Source organism: Mastomys coucha, unplaced genomic scaffold, assembly GCF_008632895.1.
Source record: "Mastomys coucha isolate ucsf_1 unplaced genomic scaffold, UCSF_Mcou_1 pScaffold11, whole genome shotgun sequence".
Classification (NCBI taxonomy): Eukaryota; Metazoa; Chordata; class Mammalia; order Rodentia; family Muridae; genus Mastomys; species Mastomys coucha.
This window is the reverse complement of record NW_022196893.1, coordinates 4,369,419-4,393,470: the sequence shown is the minus strand read 5'-3', so window position 1 is coordinate 4,393,470 and position 24,052 is coordinate 4,369,419. Positions and strand designations below refer to the sequence as shown.

The 24,052-nt window shown below is 47.8% G+C and overlaps 1 protein-coding gene across 1 annotated transcript in view; it reads left to right on the top strand.

Annotated features, from left to right (window-relative positions):
• Slc45a4 (solute carrier family 45 member 4) overlaps positions 1–24,052 on the top strand; it is a 66,085-nt gene that overhangs the window by 25,895 nt on the left and 16,138 nt on the right. The window contains exon 2 of the mRNA XM_031345768.1: positions 13,442–14,081. Within this exon, the coding sequence (XP_031201628.1) occupies positions 13,838–14,081 (244 nt within the window). The 5' untranslated portion in view covers positions 13,442–13,837. The remainder of the gene's footprint in view (positions 1–13,441; positions 14,082–24,052) is intronic.

The window sequence follows — 24,052 nt, the reverse complement described above, 5'->3', positions numbered from 1 at the left end:
GGCTACAGTGACCTCTGGCCTGTGCCTGACCATTCGGAGTTAGCCCCTGAACACAGCTGGATTGCAAGTGGCTGTGTTTCAGTCTTTTTTTTTTTTTTTTTAAAGATTTATTTATTTATTATATGTAAGTATACTGTAGCTGTTTTCAGACTCCCCAGAAGAGAGCACCAGATCTCATTACAGATGGTTGTGAGCCACCATGTGGTTGCTGGGATTTGAACTCAGGACCTTCAGAAGAGAATTCAGTGCTCTTACCGGCTGAGCCATCTCTCCAGCCCCTGTGTTCCAGTCTTACTCAAGACAGCAGCATTATCCGGCTGGCTCCCAGACCAGAACCTGGTGCTGTATGAGTCTAGGCCTTTGGCACCCACAAGTAACTGAGTGGAAAGGAGACCTGTTTATGTCTTCAGTTATAAAACCAAATTAGGCCTTTTGCTTGGCCCTGGGGAGCACTGTGGGAGTAAAGCTGCTTCCCCCTCTTAGAGTCTTGTTATGAGGTCCAAGTGGCCCTCAGACTTGGATCCTCTTGGCTCTCCTTCATAAATTGTCATATGCCCTCCATACCTGGCCTGTGTAGAGAGCTTCTTGAGCCATATAGACTTATGCAGTACTGATGAGAAGCAGGCTTAGGGTTCTTGTCTCATTTCTTCTCTAGCCTAGGAAGAGAGTCACCTTGTTATGTATCTGAACCTTGGAGAATGTTTGAGTAGCCAAGCAGACAGTCTGTCTTCAAAAATAATTTAGTTTAGCTGAAGTTAGTTCTAGAGCATCATAAAGAACCTGGCTATGACCCACAGAAGCAGCACTGTGTGTGTGTGTTGCCAGAGATTCAGTGAGACACCTTGTGCATGTTGGCAAGCTCTATCAACTGAGCTACAACCCAGCCTCAAATAATGCTTTTGATATGTGTTCATATATTAGAGGCTTAATGCCTAGAAAGGGGTGTACCTTTTACATCTAGCATTGGGTATTTCCTCTCAGAAGACAACAATATACAACACGATTTTGTGTGTGGATGAGTATTGTAGCTAATGTCTGTGAACACTGGAGGCTTCTTAGTGTAAAACCCCAGTGGCTTTGATCCTTTGGGTACAATGGATACTGAGTGATAGTACCTTGCACTGTAATGTGGCTGTATTCTGCCCAAGTTTGCCATCTCAACAGCCAACAGGGGCTCCAGAGTAGCAGTAGTTAGTTCAAGGAACAGCAAGCAAGCCACAGTCCCCAGTGTGAAGAAAATGCTGGGGGGCCTGGTATACCAGTCTTTCTCCAGAGCCAAAAGGGTGCCAAACAGCATTTCCCCTGCACAGAAAACAGGCCACCCTCTTTGTAGAGGTGGAGGTTTGGGGTGTATGTATTGAGGGGACATGGCCCTTTCCTGCTGTGCCAGTTGTCCTGAAGTTCCAGCTGTTCTGAGTGGACCAGGGAGGAGAAAATGAAGAGGAAGTGACTGACCAGGTCCCCTCCCCTCTCAGTGCGTAGCATGGGGGTCTGTGTGAAATCTGGCTTGCCAGGACGAAGCAGGAGTCCTCAGGTGCTGTTTCCTCAGAGGTCACCTTCCCAGCCTCCTTTGGAGGCTGAACACAGAGCTGTGCCGGTAAACAGTGCCTCTCAGTGACTCACAGGCCTGTGGTTCCAGGTGAGGAGTTGCTGCGACACTGGTGCTGATCTTGCTATTGGCTTGTTTGACCTTAAGGAGGGTTGGGAGGGGGAGAAGCTGCAACCCCACGCTACAGCCACAAGTAAGCTTTCTTTATCCATTCAAACCTGGACTTTTTGAAAATGAGCTTTAACATCTTACCAAACACAGCAGTAATCCTTTCCTATTCTCTCATTCCCAGCCTCACTTATTGGTGTCTGCCATCTGCCATCAACCAAGGTCTGAAAATATTAGAAAGAAAATTCTAGAAATTTAAACTGTGTGCTTTCTGAGTCCTCTCATGCCCATTTCAGGGCTGAGTCCCCTTGTCCTGGTTCTATAGTGTGTCTACCACTCACTCAGTCAACAAGGAAGGTCCTTAGCCTAATAATCCAGTAAGAGTTAGCTGAACTTGCTGAGAGGTCTGTGCAGTCCCGCCCCTTTGCTCTATGGCACAGCACAGAAGCTACAGCCCTGGGTGGCATAGGTGAAATTCAAACGCATGGAAGACAGTGGTACAGCAGGGGGCTTGGGATGCCTCCCTGCAGGCTGAGGGACTAGTTACTACTGCGTGCCTCCCCTCTTTTAAAATGTCAGCATGTATCTGATCACGTGGACTGTCATTTCAGGAAACTCCCACCACTTAGAGTTGAGCCTCACATCCCCTTTTGCCTCAGCACACATTTGAGATCTGGAAGGCTCTGTTTAGACTTTACATGTACCACTGTTAAAAGGGTCTTACTCACCTGCAATCCTGTCTTTGAGGTCTGAGGTCTGTGTATGTAAATGACAGGTTTTTATTTAAATTTTCATCCCATGTAGCTCCTTCTACTCGCTTCCCTGCCCTGACCCCTGGAGGGCATGGTCAGTAACAGAATCACAGTCAGTCAGCATCTGGCTTGCATTGGATGCAGCACTGAGAGGGTCTGATCTGCGCTTATCTTGGAACTTGTCTCAGGCCACTCTTGTGGGTTTTATATTAAAGCCAGCCTGGATTCCAGGAGCTTCTTAGTTTAGAAGCTTGCTGCAGTTTCCATGGCAGCCAGAGCTTCATTCTGACTCTAGTGGCCTGAACCAGCAAATCTGCCAGTGCTGGAAACCTTTAGAAAAAAGGGAGGAGAAACCTCGAGTTGCCAGTTAATTAAGATCCTTCCTGTTCAGCTGATAGTGCAGACCGAAGAAACATACAGGCCCAGGTAAGGAAGCCAAACCTGCAGAGAACCCTTTCTTTGGGGGCTATTTGTCTTATTTTCACTGTGATTTTGCACTCAAGTGGGCTTTTGTTATGAGCCTTCAAAGTGCTGGTCACCAGCTCGGTCCCCTTGACATTTATTTGGGTTTTAGTAGAAAATGTAGAGGGAGTCTTATTTACAAAGTGTTTTCATCTCTAATCCCAGCACTCAGGGAGGTGAAAGCAGGAAGATGAAGAGTTCAAGGTCACCCTTACTTAGAGAGTTTGAGGCCACCCTGGGCCCCGTGAGATCCTGCTTCAAAAAAAAAAAAAAAAAAAGCCAACAAATGTCCCCCACCCCTCTCAGGAGAGTAATGCTAGAGAACCCAGTGTGGGCCAGCTGGGCCTCAGAACAAAACAGTGTAAGAACGGTTTTCATTTAAAATCTCCATGTCTCCCCTCTAATCCTTTGTTTGAGACAGAATCTTATATATAGTCCAGATTAGCCTGCAACTCATGGCTGTTCTCTTGCCCAGTGTCTCTAGTGCTAATGGCAGGATAAGCCCCTTTGTTGTTGTTTTTGGTTGACAGTGTTATCCAGGCTGACCTCAGACTGGGCTCAAGTGATCCTTCTGCCTCAGTCTCCCATGTTGTTGGTGTGCACTGCTGTGTGCAGTATGCCCTTCACATTGTGAAAAGTAACGCAATGGATACTTTGATTTGATTCCATATTAAAGTGTTTTCAGTGTGTGCATGGTGCTGTATGCCTATGATCTCAGCGCTCAGGCAGCCTGCCTGGTCTTATAACATAGGTTCTAGGCCAGCCAGGGCTACACAATGAAGCCCTGTCAGTAGTAATAGTACATATTTAGTGTTGTGTTAATCACCACTGGGATTTGCCTGTTTGACTCGGATTCAGTGGCATTTCCTTGTTTGTGTCTAGATTGGCAGGCAGCTCTGGCAGCTATCCTTGTCCAGGTGCTTTGGGTAGCCCAACTGAGAAGGGGTTTCTGAGCATTGAAAGCAGTTGGCAGAGACCTCAGCAGATATGTGAGCTGGAGTGGACCTTGTGTAGATAGCTTAAAGCAGAAAGCTGGAGAGCCACAGGGGCTTTTTGAAGGGCTTTTGGAAGCCAGTCTAGACGGGGAGAGGCAGAAGCAGGGAACAGTATAATGGACATAGTATTCTCAGGGATTACTCGGGTTCTGACACTGAGAGAGAGGAACGTCATGGCTCAGGCAGAACCTTCTCAGGTGGTTCAGGTATTACAAGGGCAGAGGTGGTAGTGCTTTTTTTTTTTTTTTTTTTTTTTTTTTTTTTTTTTTTTTTTTTTTTTTTTGAGACAGGGTTTCTCTGTGTAGTCCTGGCTGTCCCGAAACTTACTCTGTAGACCAGGCTGGCCTCAAACTCAGAAATCTGCCTACCTCTGCCTCCCAAGTGCTAGGATTAAAGGCGTGCGCCACCACCACCCCGTGAGGTGGTAGTTCTTACAGGATTCTAAGTGAACTGAAAATCGGAGTCCAGCAGAGCCCAAACTCTTGGTCCTTATTAATCTTATGGACACAGCACATATCTTAAGTGTGTAACTCCACTCAAGATTTTGACCTCAGTGTATATTGTGGGGTTGTCTTGTTAGTACTAGCAACCCTCATGATCACCATCCCTGTCTTTGTATGATTTAAAGGCCAGGCAGACCCATGAGAAGTTAAAGTTTAAGAGGCCAGTAGTTCTTGCAGCCGAAGTTTCCCTGTGTAGGGTATCTGTTGTGTGTCAGTGTGTCTATGTATGTCTCTGTGTCTGTGTGTGTGTTTATGGCTCTTGTGTGCTATGTTGGTAAACTGTGGACTCTTGTTGAGTTGGTTCCCTGGCTTGCTGCTTGAGGAACAGGACAGGACAGGCGCATGGAAAGGGGCCTCCGCCTAGCTCTTCTTTAAGCTCATGCTTGCTCTTTACCCCATCAGTTGACCCCAGCCGCCCTGCATTCAGGGACTAGTGCTGGTGGTCCAGCAGCAGGCTGTTCCCCTAAGACTCCGATCTTAGATATCTGGACCAAGCTGTGCTGTACGCACTCCATGCCCCAAAGGCCCTGGGAATTCCCAGTAGTCTGTTGCAGCTCTCTTGGCAATTCTGATGTTTTCCTTTGCAGATGGAAAACTTGCTTCCAGAAATGGTGTGCCAGCCATGTAAACACAGGCACCTGTGAGTTGCATTAGTGGTCTTCAAATAGGCTTGGAGGCTTGCAGTATCCATTTGTGGCTTAGGAGCCAGTGGGTTTCCTTGTATGATGTCTTAGGGGACACCAGTCAGTGTTGGCTGGGGCCTTCCAGGGTTCCTCTGGGCTTTGCCACTGGAGCTGAAACAGCTTCACTTTAGTTTAGGTCATTGAGTCCTATGACAGTCATGTTCTCTGACAGCTGCTGGAGACTTGCAGTACATCCTAGATGTATGCCCACTAATTGATGATACAGGAATGCAGGAGCAGCTCAGCTACTGACAAACAGGCTGAGAGAAACTGAAGGATTCTGTTGGGGGGGGTGTTATTGGGTGGTGGGCACCAGACTAGAGGAAGAATCTTATTAGTTGTACCTGAGACATCCTGACTGGACAGACTGGAGAGGTTCTGGATGGTGGCTGTCCCCATACCACTTCTGCATACCTTGACACTGGCACTCTGCTGTTCTGGCTCTCTGAAGCTGTAACAATGGTATCTCCTGTAGCACCCTTCCAGGGCTGGGATTCCAGGTGCAGATACCCTTCCTTGTCTACATAAGCAGTTTGAGTGGAGGGTGTGAGGGCTTCAAGAATTCTAGTGTGTGTTTGTCTTCAAGTTTACTTTCATTGCAGTGTGCCAGTTTCTTAAAAAAAAGTAAAATTTTAAATCATCTTGATGAGTCACTAGTATTGACACACGCTGGTTTTTGCTGCTTGTCTAGTGAGAGAGAATTGGGTCTTTGGTTCTGTGATTGTTTTCTTCTCCTTACTAAATGGGAGGCCCTGGACCTCAGTCTGGCCTTAAACTTGTAGCAGTTCTCCTGCCTCAGCTTCCCAAATACTGGAATTACAAGTTCACCATCCCCCGTGCCAAGAGGGAGGGATTTCAATGTCTAAGCATTCAGACCTGGGGTGTCCAGTACACACTTTACCATCTGCCAAGTCTTTAGCTCTTTTTACTTATTTACTTTTTACTGTTGTTTTAAGACAGGTTCTCATATACCTGAAGCTAGCCTTGAACCCCTTATCCTTTTTCTCAGCCTCCCAACTACTACTCAGTAGTTTTGAGGCAGGGTCCTGGTAAGCTGCCTGGGCTGGTGTCCCATTTACTCTGTAGCCTAAGCAAGCCTTGCACATGCAGTCCTCCTGCCTCAGCCTGCTGCGTAGGTGGAAAGACAGGCTAAGCTCTTTACTCTCCACCTTCTTATCTAGAAGGCCTTAAAGTCATGGTCGTTTCCTTTCTCAGGCTCATTTCCTGCCACATAACAATTTGCATTTAACAGTTCTCTATGTCTTGATGTGCAACTCTGGCTAGCCCAGAACTCACTATGTAGACTGGGCTGGCCTCCAGTTTGTCATAATCCTCGTCTTGGTCTGCTGAGTGCTGGGATTATAGGCATGTGTGCCATATTTGACTTCCTCCACAGTTCATTAATTCTCCTACTGGAAGATATCTTGATTGCTTCCAGATAACAACCAGAGTTATGTGTTAGCGTTTATGTGCAGGACTTGTGGGGTCAAGAGTGTGCAACATGTCACTGAATTCTGGATTACACGGTGATATGTTTAGTTCAAACTGGGTCCCATAGTGGTATATCTGCACCCTTTGTATACTACCAGCAGTGACTGAACAAGACTGTACCATATCCTCACTAATAATTGGTGTTTGGATTTGGGCAATTTTGGCAGGTATGTAGAGGCCTGACACACGAAGGGAAACACCTTTTTTCATAACTTACTATGTGTTACATCTGTGTCTTCTTGACCTCTCTTTTAGGATCCTTGACTAATTTGGGGGAGGGGGGTTGTTTCTAATTTTTAGAGACAGAGTTTCATGTAGCCTTTGAACTTCATGTAGGCTTTGAACTCAAAACCCAGCCTAGGCCAATCCTGAACTACTCTCTGACCCTCCCTGCTTTTTTAGCCCACATGTTAGGGCTCCAGGCTTTTGCAACCATGCCTGGCCCTCAGCCTGTCTCTAATCAGGCTGTTTTCTTAGTGTGTGTTTTGGATAGCCGTCTTTTGCCAGCTGTGTTCTTTGCAAATCCTTACTCCTAGTCTCTGGCTTATCCTCTCATTCTCTTAATATAGCATCAACTCATTGCTTACGCGCTATCCAGTAAAAAACAGGCTTGCTGTGTGCTGTATTTCATTTTTTACCATGGACACTTTAGACTAGCTGGGTTCAATTGACCTTTTCAATTTTTGGTCCATACATTGGTATTCTTTGCTGTCTGCTGCCATTGGTCCAGTTTTGCTGGTTTGTGTTGTTTCTGATCATCTGGAGAGAAGTGCTGGTAGGGACTAGGAGGCTGTGAATATCATGTCAGTGAACATCATTCAGGGCTGTTTGTGGTTCCGTTACTGTCTAATGCTACACTGTGATCGCTGTCAGATTGCCCCAGCAACTTGCTGGATTTATGCTGATATGAAAAAAGGCAGGTGGTTACTCCCTCTCCATACTTACTTTGAACTTTGAATTTTGATCCCCCACAGCAGGGTAGCAATTTATTAAGGTCCTTTCTCTATGTCCCTCAAAGATCCAGACTTCTACCTACTCTTGGGAGTAGCTGATAACAGTTCTTAGAAGGCTATTCCACAGGGTGGATAGGATCACCATATTTTAAAGATATTTCCAACTTAAGAGGCTCATTGAGCCACTGCACTTTTAAGTTAAAGAGCATCTCCTGCACTCATGGTGTTCTGAGGATGTGGTGCCTCAATTTGTGCCTGTTTATACATGTGAATGTGGTATTACGGCAAGCTAGTCAGCACTGAGCACCTGTTGGCCACATGTAGTTAACAGTTTGCACATGTGCGGGGGTGGGGGACATCTGTAAATGTGCCCTACCAGCACTCCTGCACTGTGCCTAGGCTGAGGGCCTCCTTGACCTTGACAGTACTGGTGAATGAATGTAGCCATTTCCACCCTTAAAACTTCCCAGCCATGGAGCTGTGAAAGTGGCTCAGAAGTGCAGGACTTGCCTTCTACCAGGGTTGGAACTTCAGCATCCACAAATTGCCAGGTGATCATGGTAGTCCATTTGTCATCTCAGATCTTGGAAGGCAGAGACAGGGATCCCTGACATAAGCTCTCTAGCCAAACTAGACAAATTGACGAGAGATTGAGAAAGAAACCCAAACCCAGTGTCAATCATTGGCTCCCACGTGTATATATGCAACATGCATAGGTGAACACACAGACACACCTTCTGCCATGCATATATATATACACACCTAAAAAAAGCATACCCCAGAACTTTGAGTCAAGCTTGGGGTATGGATCAGAGCTGCTGTGCAGCCACTTTTTCACTGCAGCTTGAAGGAAGTCACATGTTTTGGCATCAGTCACTCACATTAGAAACAGGACAATAGAGGAAGTTGTTGGTTGGAACAATCGTCGATGCATTTGTCTGAGTACATCTGCAGACTATAACAAAATTGTCACCAAGTGTGCAACTTGCTGGAGCAGGCTCCAAGGGAAGCATTCTTTGCTGTACTGGGGAAAAGCTGTCGTGGGTATGTCACAGGTCACTTAATAGAAGACGCCAGAAAAAGCCATAGTTGTTGTTATGCTTGCTCCTTTCATGTTCTCAGCTATGCAGAACTGCCTTGCTGTGAGCAGATGCAGCTGGTCCTTCTGCCCTTACTTCCTGCATGTCATCATCCTTTAGCCTGGGCATTTTAATTTTACTCTGCCTCTCTCAGAGGAAGCTTTTGCATGTGACTACGGGGTGTTCATTCCTGTGATGGCATGAGACCAGCTGCAAGGAACAGCTGTCCTGCACTAGGAGATAACTCCTCGGACATTGCCTTATGGACAATGAACCTGCCTTTATGATACTTGATTCTCCCCTGAAGTGTGCTGGCGGAATGCTGGGTGCTAGCAGGCTTCTGGTCAGGAGTCATAGCTCCATCTTGCTTGCTTCTTCAAGCTTCTTTCCTTTTCTTTTTGGGGACTTTGATGGGGAATACCAGAGATGGGCTTGGGGAGCCCACAAAGGAAGGATTTCTACCCCACAAGGTCTTTGTGCCCAGGAAAGGCACAAGGACTCAAGTCCCCAAACAAGAGCTATGCTTCAGTTCCAATGGAGAAGACTAGCAAGAAACCCAGGACTGCCTTGTCTCTAGGGAAATGGATGAGCAAACCAGCCAGTTATCTCTGGGATGCAGAAGTTGTGTCATTCAAGTCTGGGAATGATGAGCAGACTGTGAACTTGGTCTCTTATTTTTGTGTATTCTCAGACAAAAGCATTAGATAACAAGTTGAAATAAAAAAAAGTCAGTGACTTCAGTTATATAGAGAGGGTCATAAAAAGTCTGAGGGAGCAAGCAGCATTATTAGCTTTCGAATGTTCTTTGACCAAAGACACAGAGACATGGCAAGTGGAGTTAGGACTGAGCTGGAGAAGTTTGTAGAGCCCTCAAGGGCTTTCCTCAGAGAAGACTTGAGAGAAAACCAAAGATATGACTATAGCGGACAGCAGTTCTCCAAAACACAAGTGGAATCCAGCCCAGATTACAAAGGGACTTTTTCCCAGAGCTCATCATGCTGCTTTAAAGTCCATGTGCTCACAATGTTCTTGGAAATGAACATGGAAGAGTAATTTGGAGAGTGAACTGCCCCTCAGAAAGGGAGAGGGGCTGGCTGCCTTTCTGCTTAAAGCAGGATTGAGGAGCAGTCAGGCTAGTGTGATTGGAGGCCTGGCACTCAGCCTTTGACAGTGGCTCTGGCAGAGATACTCTTGTTGCTTTCAGACACCAGCCTTAAATACTTCCCCTCCTTTAAGATTAGGGAATGCCTGCCTGGGCCATGGCATCCCTCTTCTCCTTCCTCAGCTGTACCCTGTAGCTAGCTCCTCAGGTACCAACATGTATCCCTCAATCATCTGGGGTCCCTTCCTCCTAAGTGTGACATTGAAACCTCCTTGGGCCCTATGGGGCCCTTGGTCTAGTTGGCACTTACTTGGTAGGGTTTTGAAGAAGAGAGGTTGGGCCTAGTGGCTATGCCAGGTGGCACTCTGATGGGGAGCAGCTTGTCTTTCCACAGTGCCCAGCTGTAAATCCATGTTGGTTCAATCCCTGTGTGTTGGTGAAGAAATGCTGCTGTTCACCAGCTTGAGTCAGTTTTGTTCTGGCTGTTAACATGGCTTTATTAAAAATCCAAGTTTGAAAAGCTGCTCTGGCTTTTAGAGGGTTAGTTGATTTGTGGTGGGGTGAGTGCCATGGGTTGGCTGTGCCTGGGACTTAGTTTACAGACTGAAACATGTTCAGTAGGCCTTGTACTTACTCACTGCTCCTTCAGGCCATCTGGAAGATGCTCATGGCATTTGCCTGTGTCAAATCTGCTATCTGTTCATCTGGACCACATGAGCAGCAGGTACCCAACCCAGCACACATATACTATCCACAAGGATCCCAGAGAGGCCAGACCTAGGATGAGGGGGTCTGGTTGCCTTTCACCAGATGTGGCTGTCCTAGAACTCTGGAGTGTGACAGTGGCCAGGGCAGGCCCGAGGTGTCCTTCCTGCTACTGTTCTTAGGTGGTACATCATCACTCATTGAACCCCACTGGGCTTCTGATGTGTGGCCAGTTCTAGTGTGAACAGCAGCAGGACCAAGTTAGGGAAGTGAGGATGCTAGTGCATCATAAGGGGGTGCTCAACAGCTGGCCCAGCAGCTACAACAGTGTTGGCAGGAGCAGAGCCCACAGTCCTAAATGGGGAGGAGTCTGGGAAAGTTGGTGTGGCTTGAGCTGATACAGAGAGAGAGGCAGGAAGCATAGTAGGGCTGTATGGTGTGACCCCCCCAGGAAGCAGAAGCAGCTATAATAGGCCTCCCTGACCCCAGAGCTAGACTGGACACTGAGTCCGTTTAAAGATGGCAGCACTGTTCCAGGTAGATTGTGCAGCTCAATGCCAGGTTTCTCTGAGATAATGGGTGCTGAGGCTGCCTGAACCTGAGTGCTCATCTGTGCACCACGCCAAGTCCTGACCTTGCACAAATTCTGAGTCTTTGAGTAGAGAGTTTGTCTGTCCGTCCGTCTCCTTCCCCCACCCTGTTTGATGTCTTGTTTCTTTTTGCACTCACCTGATACTTGTGCCACCATGTATTGCTCTGACCAGGTAAGACGGAGGTGTGTGTAGTCAGTTCCACAAGCCTGGTGCAAGCTGTGACCAGATGCTGCACACTACTGTGCAGTGGTTTGCTGGATACTCGCTGTTCTTACTTGGCCTTCTCTTCTCGTAAGCTGCTATAAATCCCCAGTATGAAAAGTGTAGTGTTGCTGTGGAGACTGAACTTTAGTTGAGGGCACCAAATCTTCAGAGCCAGCAGATGGCTGGATGGCATGTGGTTTCCAGCTCTGTCTTGTGCAGCCTGGAATAACACATTAACAATAGTGATAGGGTCAGGTCGAGTGGAATTGGAAGCCCAGAAGCTGTTTAGATAGAGTGATGAGAAGATCTACTCTATTGTGAGATTCCTAAGGCTGGTTGACCAGTCTCTCTCCAGGGCATAGGTCAGCACCCATAATCTCAGAAAAAAGCCTAGTGAGATCTAGCCTAGATGGAGTTCTGGTTCTGCCGGACTGGTCAACAGGTTTTGCATTTTAAATGGGTTGTTAAAATCAAAACAAACAAAAAAAAAAAACCAGCAACCCTTGAGGTGGCAATGCATACCTAGCACTCCTTTAACCCCAGCACCTGGAAGGCAGACCCAGGCAGATCTCTGAGTTTGAGGTCTGGTTTATAGAAAGAGTTCCAGGATAGCTAGGACTACACAGAGAAACCCTGTTTTGAAAAACAAAACAAAACAAACAAACAAACAAAAAACCCAACCCAAAAACTAAAAGAAAGTTGGCCATACTTGGGTTGGAGTTGATTCAGATTTCTCATGCTATGAGTAGAAATCAGGTGACCCCTGATTTCTACGTGGGTCCCACGGATATCAGGTTGTAGTCTCTGAGCCAACTAGCTGGCCAGGCTCGACTGTCTTGTAGAAACCCTTAGCAGAGCATTACTCAGCCTTGCAGCTGATGGCTGGGTGCTGGAGAGTGTTGGGAGTGTTCCCTGCCAGTAGATACCCTGTTACATTGTAACTGGAATGGGCTGCCTAGAATGATTTACACACCTGTATATTGGAGGTTAATTTTTGTCTTATTTTACTTTTGCTTTGTTTTGTTGAGGCAAGGCCTTATGTAGCCCAGGCTTGCTATGTAACCAAGGACAACCTTGAACTCCAGTCTTCTTGCTTCTACCCTGCAAGTACCACCATCACACTTGGTTTCAGAGTTACTGCAGTGACTCTGGAGCCAAGTCTTAGCTCTGCATTTCAGGCACACAGTCTCTGCGGACTGAGCAGCAGTAGGTCAAAGGCCACTGAGCAGAGCTGAAGGGTTTGATGTTTGTAGGACTGTTTGCAAAATAGTCACTGTTGTCCTGTCCAATACCAGCTGATCTGTTTCTGCTTCACAAACGTCTTGACACATGTCCTGAAAATGTCCCTGTCACGAAGGGCCCTGTTTGACATAAGACTGGCAAGTTGACATGAATAAAGCCATGATGGTTTTTCTTGACAAGTGACAGGACAGAGGTCGAGATCGGGGGATTAGGATCAGTTTTCCCACTGTTTTTAAGCATGTGTTGGAAGTGGCTCCTGATAAAATTTTTATATATGTTCATTGGTGTTTTACCTGCATGTATGTCTGTGTGCAGGTGTTGGATCCTCTGGAACTGAAGTTACAGATACTTGTGAGTTGTCATGTAGGTGCTAGGAATTGAACCTGGGTCCTCTGGAAGAGCAGACAGTTCTCAGAGCCATCTCTCCAGCCCTCTTCTTCTACTTTTATTGCACATTTGCAGGCAGTGTCTCATGAATCTTTTTGTGGGCCTGTCAGTTGTTCTCACAGTTTCCCTTATTTCCTTTGTACTCTCTTTTCATGATGTTGGTGGGCCAAGAAGGATACCACTGATGCCCCTTGGCAACAGGAATATCTGACTGACACAGAGGTGTCAGTGTGTTAGTGCTAGCTAGAGATGAGCATTATTTTTCCTGTCCACTTCCCTTCTGATTACACTTTCTCTCTTTTTGTTTTGGTTTTGGGTTTTTTTGTTTGTTTGTTTGTTTCGAGACAGGGTTTCTCTGTGTAGCCTTGGCTGTCCTGGAACTCACTCTGTAGACCAGGCTGGCCTTGAACTCAGAAATCCACCTGCCTCTGCCTCTGCCTCTCAAGTGCTGGGATTAAAGGTGTGCACCACCACCGCCTGGCCTGATTACACTTTCTAAAGCTGCACCAGATATAATTCTCAGGAGCTTATTTTGAGTGTTGTTGATGAAGAGCAGGCTCCCAGAGGTTGAGTGGCAGGTGTGGTGGGCAGAGAGGTCACCCCTGACTGCAGTTTGTCTTTGTTCTCTTGCAGATCCTCTAGCCGCTCGATGGGGAGTCACAGAAGACCGCCTGTGTGTGTCAGATCCCCACCTCTCTGTAGCAAGAGAAGTAACTACAGCGCCTTCACAGTCATGATGATGAAACTGGTATTAACTGAGTGGCCCTTATGGATTTTTAACTCTAACTCACAGTGAGCCAGCAAGCCATATGTTTACAGTTCAACCAAAAACCCTTCGTGTTGCTGCACTTCTCGTGTGAGAGATTGAGACGCCTGTTGGTACAGAGTGGAATACAAGAGTTACTTGCCGTGGAACGCACCTGCAACAGAGGGAGAAGACGTCTTAATTTATCATTGGAGAGAGATGATAGTATTATTTATATAGGTAGAATAAATATATATATATACATATATATATTTTTGGTGGTAATGAAAATGGCTCCGCAGAATGCCGACTCGGAATCTATGCAAGTACAAGAGCTGCCTGTGCCCCTGCAAGACCCTCAGAAACCCAGAGACCCAGAGGCGGAGACCCAAGAGGAGACCACAAGCGAGGGGTCCATAGACAGAATCCCCACACGCCTGTGGGTCATGCATGGGGCAGTGATGTTTGGCAGGGAATTTTGTTATGCCATGGAGACAGCACTGGTTACACCTATACTGTTACAGATAGGTAAGTCAGCTCGGAGGGTCTGGCAGCTGTTGAGTGTGCAGCTTTAGCCATAGGTGGTGGGACTCGAGGTCCTGGGGCACAGTGCCATGGGCCCTTGTCCTGTGTGCCTTGACCTCTGTGACAGTTTTCTGCTGTTGACCTGGTTCAAGGGTTTGTTCCTTCCTGTGGTTTGGACATTGCATTGCAGGTCTTCATGGCAGGGCACTTGAGAAAAGCGGGGCCTGGCCATGTTGGGCATATTGGCTGTGGAGGTCACTGGCTGTACCCCCACGGCGAGCCATCCTGTGTCACACTTGAATTTCTCACCTATAGAATGGGGCTGAATGTAATTCCACCCCAAAGGTTCTGCAACTTCCCAGGTTACCACTAGAGTGGGTTTGTCAGAATCTTTAGTTTTCTCTGTAGGCACAGGAAGTTTTAAAAACTTAATTCTTCGGCTCTGAAGCTTCTAAGCAACTAGACAAAAGGCCAAGAGATCTAGAAATATCATTTTGTTCTAGAGGTTCATGGAGTCAAGATTAATATTGTAAAAATCTGTCTACTTTGATTGTTTTTGCAGTATTTCTTGCCAGAAAATGACTGTATCCTTCCTTGCTTGCTGAGAGCTATCTAACCCTGATAGTGTGCTGTCAGTCAGTCAGCTCAGCGTGTGGACTGCCCTCCCCTGGGAGATCATCACCACTTCTTCGATCATGTTGGGATGTGGCTTTGGCCTTAGTGCACAGGTTTCTGTGGGAGCAGGCTTTATGACACTGGCTCATTGCCTCACACACTGCTCTGTGGCCCAAGGAAAGCAACTCTCATGGGTCTCATTCTGGGGTTCCACTATGAATTCTGGCAAACTTTTCTTTGGGAATTAGACCTTAATCTTTACCCTGAGTTTCCAAAATCAGTTTTCAGAAGGCCTGGAAGGTGGCCAGAGGGCTTATGGCACATATGTGCCAGGGGCTCTCCTGGAGGGTAAGCAGGTGTTGAGCTTGACCATGAATGAGCAGCTGTTTTCTTGTTCTATCTGTTATGTGAAGGCACTGGGGCAGACAGGACACCACATCTGTCCTTAGATGTCTCAGCCTCAGAGAGGCAGGGATGAACAACCTGAAGCAGCACCACCACACCACTATGAGGGAAAGAAACCTAGACCATCTTGAGGATTGAAGATACTGGCTTTTGGGGAAAGGGTACTAGACAGCAGGGCCAGAGGAGAGGGGGGTCCTGCTGTGGTCACAGAAGACAGCTTGTCTAGTGAGAGAGGGAATGTGGGGGAAAACGCATCAGGCTTCGAAGCCTTCTGAGAACTGGCTTCCATCTAGGTCTTGTAGCAAAAATGGAGCCAAAATGGCCTTCCGTGTTGGCCTACCTCTTATGTTATGGCAACAGCGATATGATCGGCAGCTCCAAGCTTCTGAGACCCAGGATCCACAGCTGCCTGGAAGCCACATACTTCATGGTTTATACTGTTTCTACCTGACCCTTGGCACTTTTTATTGTTTGGTTTTAAATATTACATGAAGTTGTGTGATTTTAGTTAGCTGAGGATAACATCTCCCAAGTAGCAGGGATTATGGCTGACCTACTAGTCCCTCAGTGACCCCTTCTTACTAGAAGTCACTGTGACTTCTTGGAGAGATCCACATGACAATGAGGGCTCCAACCAAGAGCCAGCAAAGCAAGGCCCAGGCTTTTAAGAATTAAGAGCTTGTGAGGAACCAGTCCTACCAGTGCTTGTGAGGAGCTTGGTGACAGATCTTTTCCCATCTGAGCCTTGACATGACTACAGCCCCGGTCAAGACCTGCAGTGCAGCTGTTGAGAGACCTTGAGCCAAACTACTGAGCTGAGCATCGGGTTCCTGACCCATAGAAATTGTGAGATGACAAATGCCATAAGCTACTTTGCCTTGTGTACCTTGTCACACAGCAGTAGGAAGCTGATAGGTGGGCTCTTGGTGTTAGAACATACATAGTATTTTCCCGTTACCTGCATATATCTATCTTATTTCCCTATTTTTTTTTTTCTTTTGAGACAGGTTTTCTCCATGTAGCCCTGGCTGTCCTGGAACTTACTGTGTAGACCAGGCTAGCCTCGAACTCAGATCCCCCTGCTTCTGCCTCCTCAGTACTGGGATTGAAGCCATGTACCACCACTGCCCTGCTGTGTATTCATCTTTCTAAAAGGTGTACAGCTCCTTACATCATTGTTTGTTGACACAGGGCTGGCTGGGACTAATGGAGGGACCCTTAAGACCTGTTTAGTGTGAAGAGGCCAGTGTCCTCTGAGGGGTTGCCTCAGTATCCTCTGTCCTTGATAATGATATCTGGTCATTTGGAGCCTGACCACACTAGGGGTTTTTCCTGTGGTGGCCCTCACGAAAGGGTAGGAATAGAGGAGGCTCCAGAAGCTAGGGCTGAACAGAAGGAGTACGGCTAGCCAGCCACCCTTCCACCTATGAATCACAGTGTTTTCCTTTATGATAGCAGCTCAAAGGCCCCTTCTGGGTTCTGTGTCATTTCCATTATTTGTTCAAATGGCATAGGTGGTTTTTATGCCTGTGGTGGTGGTATTGGAAGGTACCATGTCCCACAGCCAAAGCTGATTCATTGGAAGGCCTTGGGTCTCTTTCGTCCAGTGCTGGCAGGTTTATTTCTATTACCAACATCTCTTTTAAAAACAGTCATATATCTAGAGTGCTTACATTGAGTCTGGCACGTGTGAGACTTGAACAGCTGCTCCTCCTTTACCTGGGCTCCCACAGAAGCCATGGCACCTTCACTTTGCACAGCTGCCAGGAAAGTGAAACCCTAAGCAAGAACACCTGGATAGGACAAGGGCTGTTAACTGAGCTCTCGGGCTCCACATCACCATGTTACTCAGCTTGAGACGTGGCAGGCCAAGAGACTTCTTTTTTCTCATAAGATCCCAGCCTGTGTCCTCGGTTTCCCACCATGCAGGAGTGTTCCGAATACTTAGTTCTTCTTACTTTTGATACTTAGAACCTTTTATTTAGAGACAGGCTCTCCCTCTGTACACCAGCATGGCCTATGACTCTGAATCCTCCCCACCAGACTCTCCAAGTGTTGGGATTACAGTTTTGTAACACCATACCTACTTCTTAGTGCTGTTTGTATGTATGTGGAGTTAGGGATTAAGCCCAAGGCCTGCTGCATGGTTGGTACTTGCACTGCCACCGGCTCACACCCTTGGCTCAATTTTAACTTTTTACTTTTGTTTTTTGAGACAGGGTCTCTCTCTTTTGTGTTCCTCTGGCTGTTCTCGAACTTGCTATGTAGAACAGACTGGCTTCAAACTCACAGAGATCTGCCTGCCTCTGCCTCTCCCAGGTGGTAAGATTAAAGGTGCTCACCATCAGACGTGGCTAGATTGTTTGTTTGTCTTGGTTGCCTGCTTGTTTCAAGATGGACTCTCAGTCTCCCAGGCTGCCCTTGAACTCCCTCTATAGCCCAGACAGGTTTTTTTTGTTTTGTTTTTTTTTTTTTGAGACAGGGTTTCTCTGTGTAGCCCTGGCTGTCCTGGAACTCATTCTGTAGACCAGGCTGGCCTCAAACTCAGAAATCCGCCTGCCTCTGCCTCCCAAGCGCTGGGATTAAAGGCGTGCGCCACCACTGCCTGGTAAGACAGGTCTTGAATTCAAGGCCTTTCTGCTTCTGACTCTTAAGTAACTGGAATTACAGGCCTGGCCACTACTCATGTTGCACCTCAGCTCTTTTCCTGTCCCTGGTGAGCTCTTTTATCCCCTTGAGCTCCCTGAATGCCAGTGAACCTGACAGGGAAGCCCTGTCTCTGGGAAGGAGCCCTAGGGTGGAGGTGCCAGTCTCTGGTTGGGAGGCTGTTGCTGAATCCCTGAAGGAGCCCTTGATGTACAGAAGGTGACTGGTGTGCTGTGATGAGAAAGAATGGGGCTGGAGTAACAGGGACAGCATTTGCATACAAGGGGCAGCTCCCTGACACTGGAGAACTCTAATGTTAGGCATGACCCAGTCCAGCCCACCTGCCTTTCTAAGCCCCATCTCACAGGATATTTCTTGTAAATTTTCAATGCTGTCTTCTTGGTGGGATGGTATTTTCACCGCAATCAGAATCCCAACGTTCTACACTCTGAAGACATTGAAATTTCTCATTCTTGTCCCCCTCTCCTCTGAGGGTCACATACTAAGCACCTGAATTTGTGACTTGTCATTGTCCCCAGTGTGGATGTAGGTCTTGTTCTTGTTTGTCTTTTATGTATTCTTTTCAATTCACACATTATTGGTGTGTGTGCACACCATAGTGTGAGTGTCAAGGTCGGAAGACAAGTTTGAGGGGCAGTTCTCTCCTCCTATCTTGGTTTGCATGACCAGTGCTGCTTACCCTCCAAGTCATCTCACTCAACCTCTTTTGTATGTTTGAGACAGTATCACTGTGTAGTCTTAGCAGACTGCCTCAGTGTGTAGATCATGCTGGCCTGAACTTGTAGTGGTCTTCCTGCTTCTGCCTCCAAGTACAGGGATTACAAGTGTGTGCCATCATTCCTAGCTTCCCTTCCGTCCCCAACTCCATGTGATATGAAGCCAGCTGGCTACCAGGCTGCCCCTTCCAGAGAGTCAGAGCAGACACAGGGCTGGAAAGATCTACAGAGCACCTCAGGGCAGATCTACACACCTGCCCTGCCTATCCACTATGGTTTGTGGTGCATCCTACCATTCATAGATCACACAGACTCTGGCATCTCAAACGGGATGTTAGCATACAGCTGCTTTTGGAAGACAGATTTGGAAACAGACTGCTCAGGAGTTTCTGGGAACCTTGTAGAGAGCCAGCCTAGCCTTGCTGGATGCCCTCCTGTGCTGTGTTCTCACGTTACATTCTCCCCTTGAGGAAGGGGTCAGTCTCCTACTACTGTTTATTGTTTCCCTCTTGGCTCAGGAAGTATACTCAAGGGAAAAGGAAAATCAGATAACAGAAAAGGGTGCCTTTTGTTGTGGTCTATGGACTTGACTCATGAATAAGTACTGGGCTAGCGTGAGATCCTGCCTGCTCAGCTTTGGTGAAGGTTCTGAAGAGTGGCACCCAAGAGCAAACAGTGAGGTCTGTAGATTGGTGCATAGGGAAAAGCCAGTGTGCTGTCTCCTCACATCAGGATAGTGCTGGGCACTTTGTAAACATTCTTTATGGAAACTCCTGGGGAACGGGCGAGTTTCTAGGATTTACTTGGGTGAAGCTTGAGCCAGCTTCTCCTGTGGGAAAAGCCAGCCCTTTAGCAGTGGTCCACACAGAGACATTGGAAAATGAAAACAACCTCTGTGCCCTTCCCCTCCCCATTCAAGGGGTTGTATGAGGAATGTTCAGGGAGACTGGGAGCATGTGCAACATGCCAGTAAGCTAGGCACAGACAGTTGTCAGCAGGATGGTCATTTTACTGGCTGTGGCTGAGCTCAGTCCTTCTTAGGACCCCAGAACACCTCCTCCAAAGCTGGCTCCCTTCCTGTGCTTCTGAAGCACACAAACATGGCAAGCCTTTGGTCAAAGTGGAGACACACCATTCCACAAGAGGCATCCAAGTGCAGTTCAGCACTACAGCAGGCGTGTGAGCACATGTAAATGTGTGGATACTGTAGGTGTATTTGGGACTTCTCACAGTTGCCAGCACTGTGTTGCCTATCATGGCAGGGTCTGTATGCCATGTCTGTGGTATGTACCTTCCTGCCACTTGGGTGCTCTGACTTCTTTCTGTGGATACAGTACAGTGTCAGTATGCATGTAGAGTGTGCTCGAATCCTGGAGTTAGGAATCAGAACTCACCTTCCACTCTCAAAGAAAGCACTAGCTGGATAGAAGGATCATTGGAGCTATGAACCTTAACCATCCTGGCAAACAAAATGAGCTCGCAATCTTACCTGTTCTTGAAAGGTAGTGGTACCAGGGGCAGAACTCAGGTCCTAATCTGTATTGGGTAAGCACTCTATCCACTGAGCTCCACCATGTGTGCTGCTCCCACCTCACCTCAGCCATCAGAGAAAATGTAGTCCTATAGCTCTGGCTCTTGACATAGGAAAGAAGAACTTTACAAGGGTAGCTACCTGGTGTGGCTTTCACACCAGCATGTGCTGACAGGGCTAGCCTGGAATGGGTGCTCTAAGAGTGAGGCAGCCTGGCCACAGGTGCCTCTTGGGAACTTCCCCAGGCTCCCTGACTAGCACACCTCAGCCAGTGACCTGTGATCCCTTGCATGTTTGCAGCACTAAAGTCCTACCCCGGGAAAACAGGAGCAAAGTACCATCTACACTCCAACTTCTTACCTGTTAGCCCACGGCCCCTTCCCCAGAGTGCTCTATGCCCTGTGGCCAGGCTGGGGCAATGTGGCTGAAGGTGGCACTGAGGAAGCAAATGGCCACTGAGGGGCGAACCTTGAGGGCTTTCTGCTCAGTGATATAAGCTGTGTACAACAGGACACACACTGCACAGAGAGGCAGAATGGAGGGCACTAGGGAGAGGAGGGCAGCTGTTGGTTGCTTGAAATGGAACATATTTCACCAGCAACTTCCCACCTACCAGAGAGACCCAAGAAAGACTGAGGAGTCCCTGTGCTGCCTACACCTGGCCTCCCCCACAGTCAGTCAGGGCTGTGATCCCCTGAAGGGCAACACGGTGTGCATGCTTGTCTGTGTGTATATGCATGGTATGCATGTGGAGGGCAGGGCAAGAAACTCCCAGATTGTGGCCACAGGGAGTGGGAAGCAGCTTGTGCTCGGTACTGTGTTTGGGAGGGAAGTCTGGATTTCCTTGCGTTTCAGATCATTGTGTTTAACAAACAATGAAATAGTCACCACAGTCATTTTTCCCAAGGAATTTGGTAGGCTGTTATTCTTTTGTCAGACTCTTACTAAGCGCCTGCCTGTTTGTGCTGGGCAGTGTGCCTGGCATGGAAGTGCCATGGTAGCCCAAAGCCTGGGGCTTGCCTGGACACCTGGGCATGTCACCCTGAACAGTTACTTGGCAGAGAAGAAAGCTTTTAAGTGAACATGGCTGCAGTTGGGTTGAGGCAGAGGTTGTGGGCTTTGCCCTAGATGCCCTCTGCCTGGATGGAGTCTTCCCTGTTGTCTCTCAGAGACAGAATTGGGAACAATAGGGGATGTGTTGTTGGAGGTTCCTTAGCCGAGTACAGGAGCAAGGACAAAATAGGAGATGCCTCTGAGCAGCACTGAGTGCTGAGTGAGGAGAAGTGAAGGTGAAGGCTACACAGTGTGACCAGAGCAGTCAGTGAACCAGGAGCAGTGCTTGAGGGTGCTACCATTCAGAGCCTGGATGCTACACAGGGATTTGCTCCAGAAACCCAAATTGCAGTGTGCGTGAGGCTGGTGATGATGCAGGGTGGTTTGAGAAGCACTTGCTAAAGTTACAGAGTCACTTGTGTTTCAGAACAGAGCGACAGGACATAGAGCATACATAGAAGGCAAAAAAAACTGTCATCAGTTCCTGCAGGAAATGGTCATTTAAAACTTTATAATGAAAACCAGAAGTGAGTTAAATGTTAACAAAATGCCACAAATATATGTTGAAAACATAGACCAAGGGTATCAGCAACCCAGAGAGACTCCTTGAAGGTCCACAGGTCTGTGTGCCAGGCATTAGTCCAGCACAGCTAGGGGGTGTGGATGTGGGGGTGGCATACCACTGTCATGGGAGAAGTGGGCTTTTAAAACAGAGTAGAGTCCAATATGGCCTCTTAACTGCTGAGCCATCTCTCCAGCCAGCTGTCTTTATTCTTAAAAGCAATCAGTATAGAATGTATCCACTGGACCACTTGCCTGACTTGTGCAAAACCCTGGATTCTTGCCTAACATGGAAGAAAAGATAACTGTTTAAATTGAAGCTACAAAGAGTATGTATACATGTAACTTGTGTAAACAGTTATAAATAGGACTGGTCTTTGGTGTGAAGTGGGTTGTCGGCTTCCTCTTTTTATTTTACTTTCTGTACAGGAGAACTAGGGCTTTGCACATGCTAGGCAAGCATTCGGCCACTGAGGCACATCCCCAGTGAAGTGAGGACATGGATAGGCGATACAGTATGTAACTTCTGGGCACATCAGAGTAAAGAACTGCCCATCATTCTCCATGTCTACGAGTTTCATTGCAGACAGATTACAGAAGGATAAGCCTAGAGAAACTGAGGGAGGCAGGGGATGGACAAGTAGAGCTTTCTTCAACACTTGGCTGAGCTGAGTTGAGTGCCAAGGAGGAACTTGGGCCTGGGCTTGGGCCTGATAGCCAAGGCAGCCCTGGTTGCAGGCGTGCTGGCTGGGGCAGATGCAAGTGGCTCAAGGGCCAGTCATTACCTTACTTCACTTTCTTGCTACCTGCACACCTGCAGTTTGGGCTTTCCTGTGAGGGAGTGACTAAGGTGAAGGCTGTGTTTAGGCGACACTTTTTTCTGACCCAGCGGCAGTTGTGAGTTGCACTGCCTCTTCCTCTTGTAGAACCTGAAGCCCAGTAACACTTCTCTATTCTGTGCCCTGCTTGGTTGGCCTCCCTGCCAGCAGCTTAGTTAGGCCTTCCTCATGTGGCCTGGCAGCTCCTTGGGGACCATTTTGGGTTTATTGTCCTTTGCTGTCCTTTGTCTAGTACATGGGTACAACCTGACTTCCTCACTTGTATCCTTGTGACAGCTGAGGCTGGTCAGCTGTTGTAGCAGTGCAGGGTTCTGGGTTGGAAGTGTACTTCAGTAACGGGAGTCATGAATAGTGAACAGGGTTATAGTATATCCCATCCTGAGTGCAGAATCCTGGGAGTGAAATGTTTGTCATCACCCGTTTGTTCCCAGCAGTGCAGCACAGGCCAAAAGCAGCTCAGCACTTGACTGGACAGGCCTAGCAGTATGGCTTCTGCGTGTCAGACACCTGCATCCCTGGGCAGAGGTGTTTACCTGCACAGGAAATGAGGCAGCGATAAGCCCAACCCCGAAGAGTCTGTTTCACTTTACATAACTCATTTTGAGAGCAGCCTCAGGCATGCCAGATGCACCTTATGTTCAAGAAGGGCAAACAAAAGGGTCACCTGTTCAGCTGTAGTCATGACAGGACAGGAAGCTTGAGTCTGGTCTTAGTCTGTCTATGCTGAGGCAGGCGTGCTGCAGATCTGCTTAAAGAGTTCACAGTACACAGCCCACCTCCTTCTGGAACTCCTCCCTGGGGGATACAAGGTACTGTTAAAAAGTCTAAGAGCCAGGTTAGATGGTGGAATACAGTAATACCCAGAAGGATATGCGAGGAGGCAGAGACTAGGCATGAAGGCCCATTTTCCATGTCCTGTCTGAGGAATTGAAACTTTGAAAATGAAAGTACTGTCAGAGTCTGTAGCCAATGAGGAATCAAAGTCTGAGGTGTCCTTCTAGGCCAGGCTACCTTCAACAGAGCTACCAGGCCAGGCAGGGGCTACCATGACCATTTGTTCTCTAGCTTTGTGCTTTCCTGGCATTTGACCTTGGGGGACCTGAGCCCCATGAATCACCCCCTAAGCTTGCCTCTGGTGCCAGGCAGGGGCTGCCATGACCATTTGTTCTCTAGCTTTGTGCTTTCCTGGCATTTGACCTTGGGGGACTTGAGCACCATAAATCACCCCCTAAGCTTGCCTCTGGTGCCCCACAGCTCTGGACCAGAAAGCTTTGAGCTTCTCGTGGCACTTGAGCCTCTCCCACCTGACTGGTCTGGAACTTTCCATAGCTCCTTCCCTCCAGGCCGGGCTACTCATGTTCTTGTCTTGTCCTATGAGGCCCACCTGACCAGTTTTTCCTCTCTGGGTACTCTGCAGCCCTAGACACGGAGAAGGGAAGGCTGCCCTTCCAAGGGCAGAAAAGGGATCTGGGAATGGAGACAAAGCTAGGTTGCTTTGCTCAGACCTAGGTAAAGATGTTGCCCTGGCTCCCCCTTCACTTTCTTGTCAGTCCTCAATTCAGAGATGCCACTGAGGTAGGGATGCCA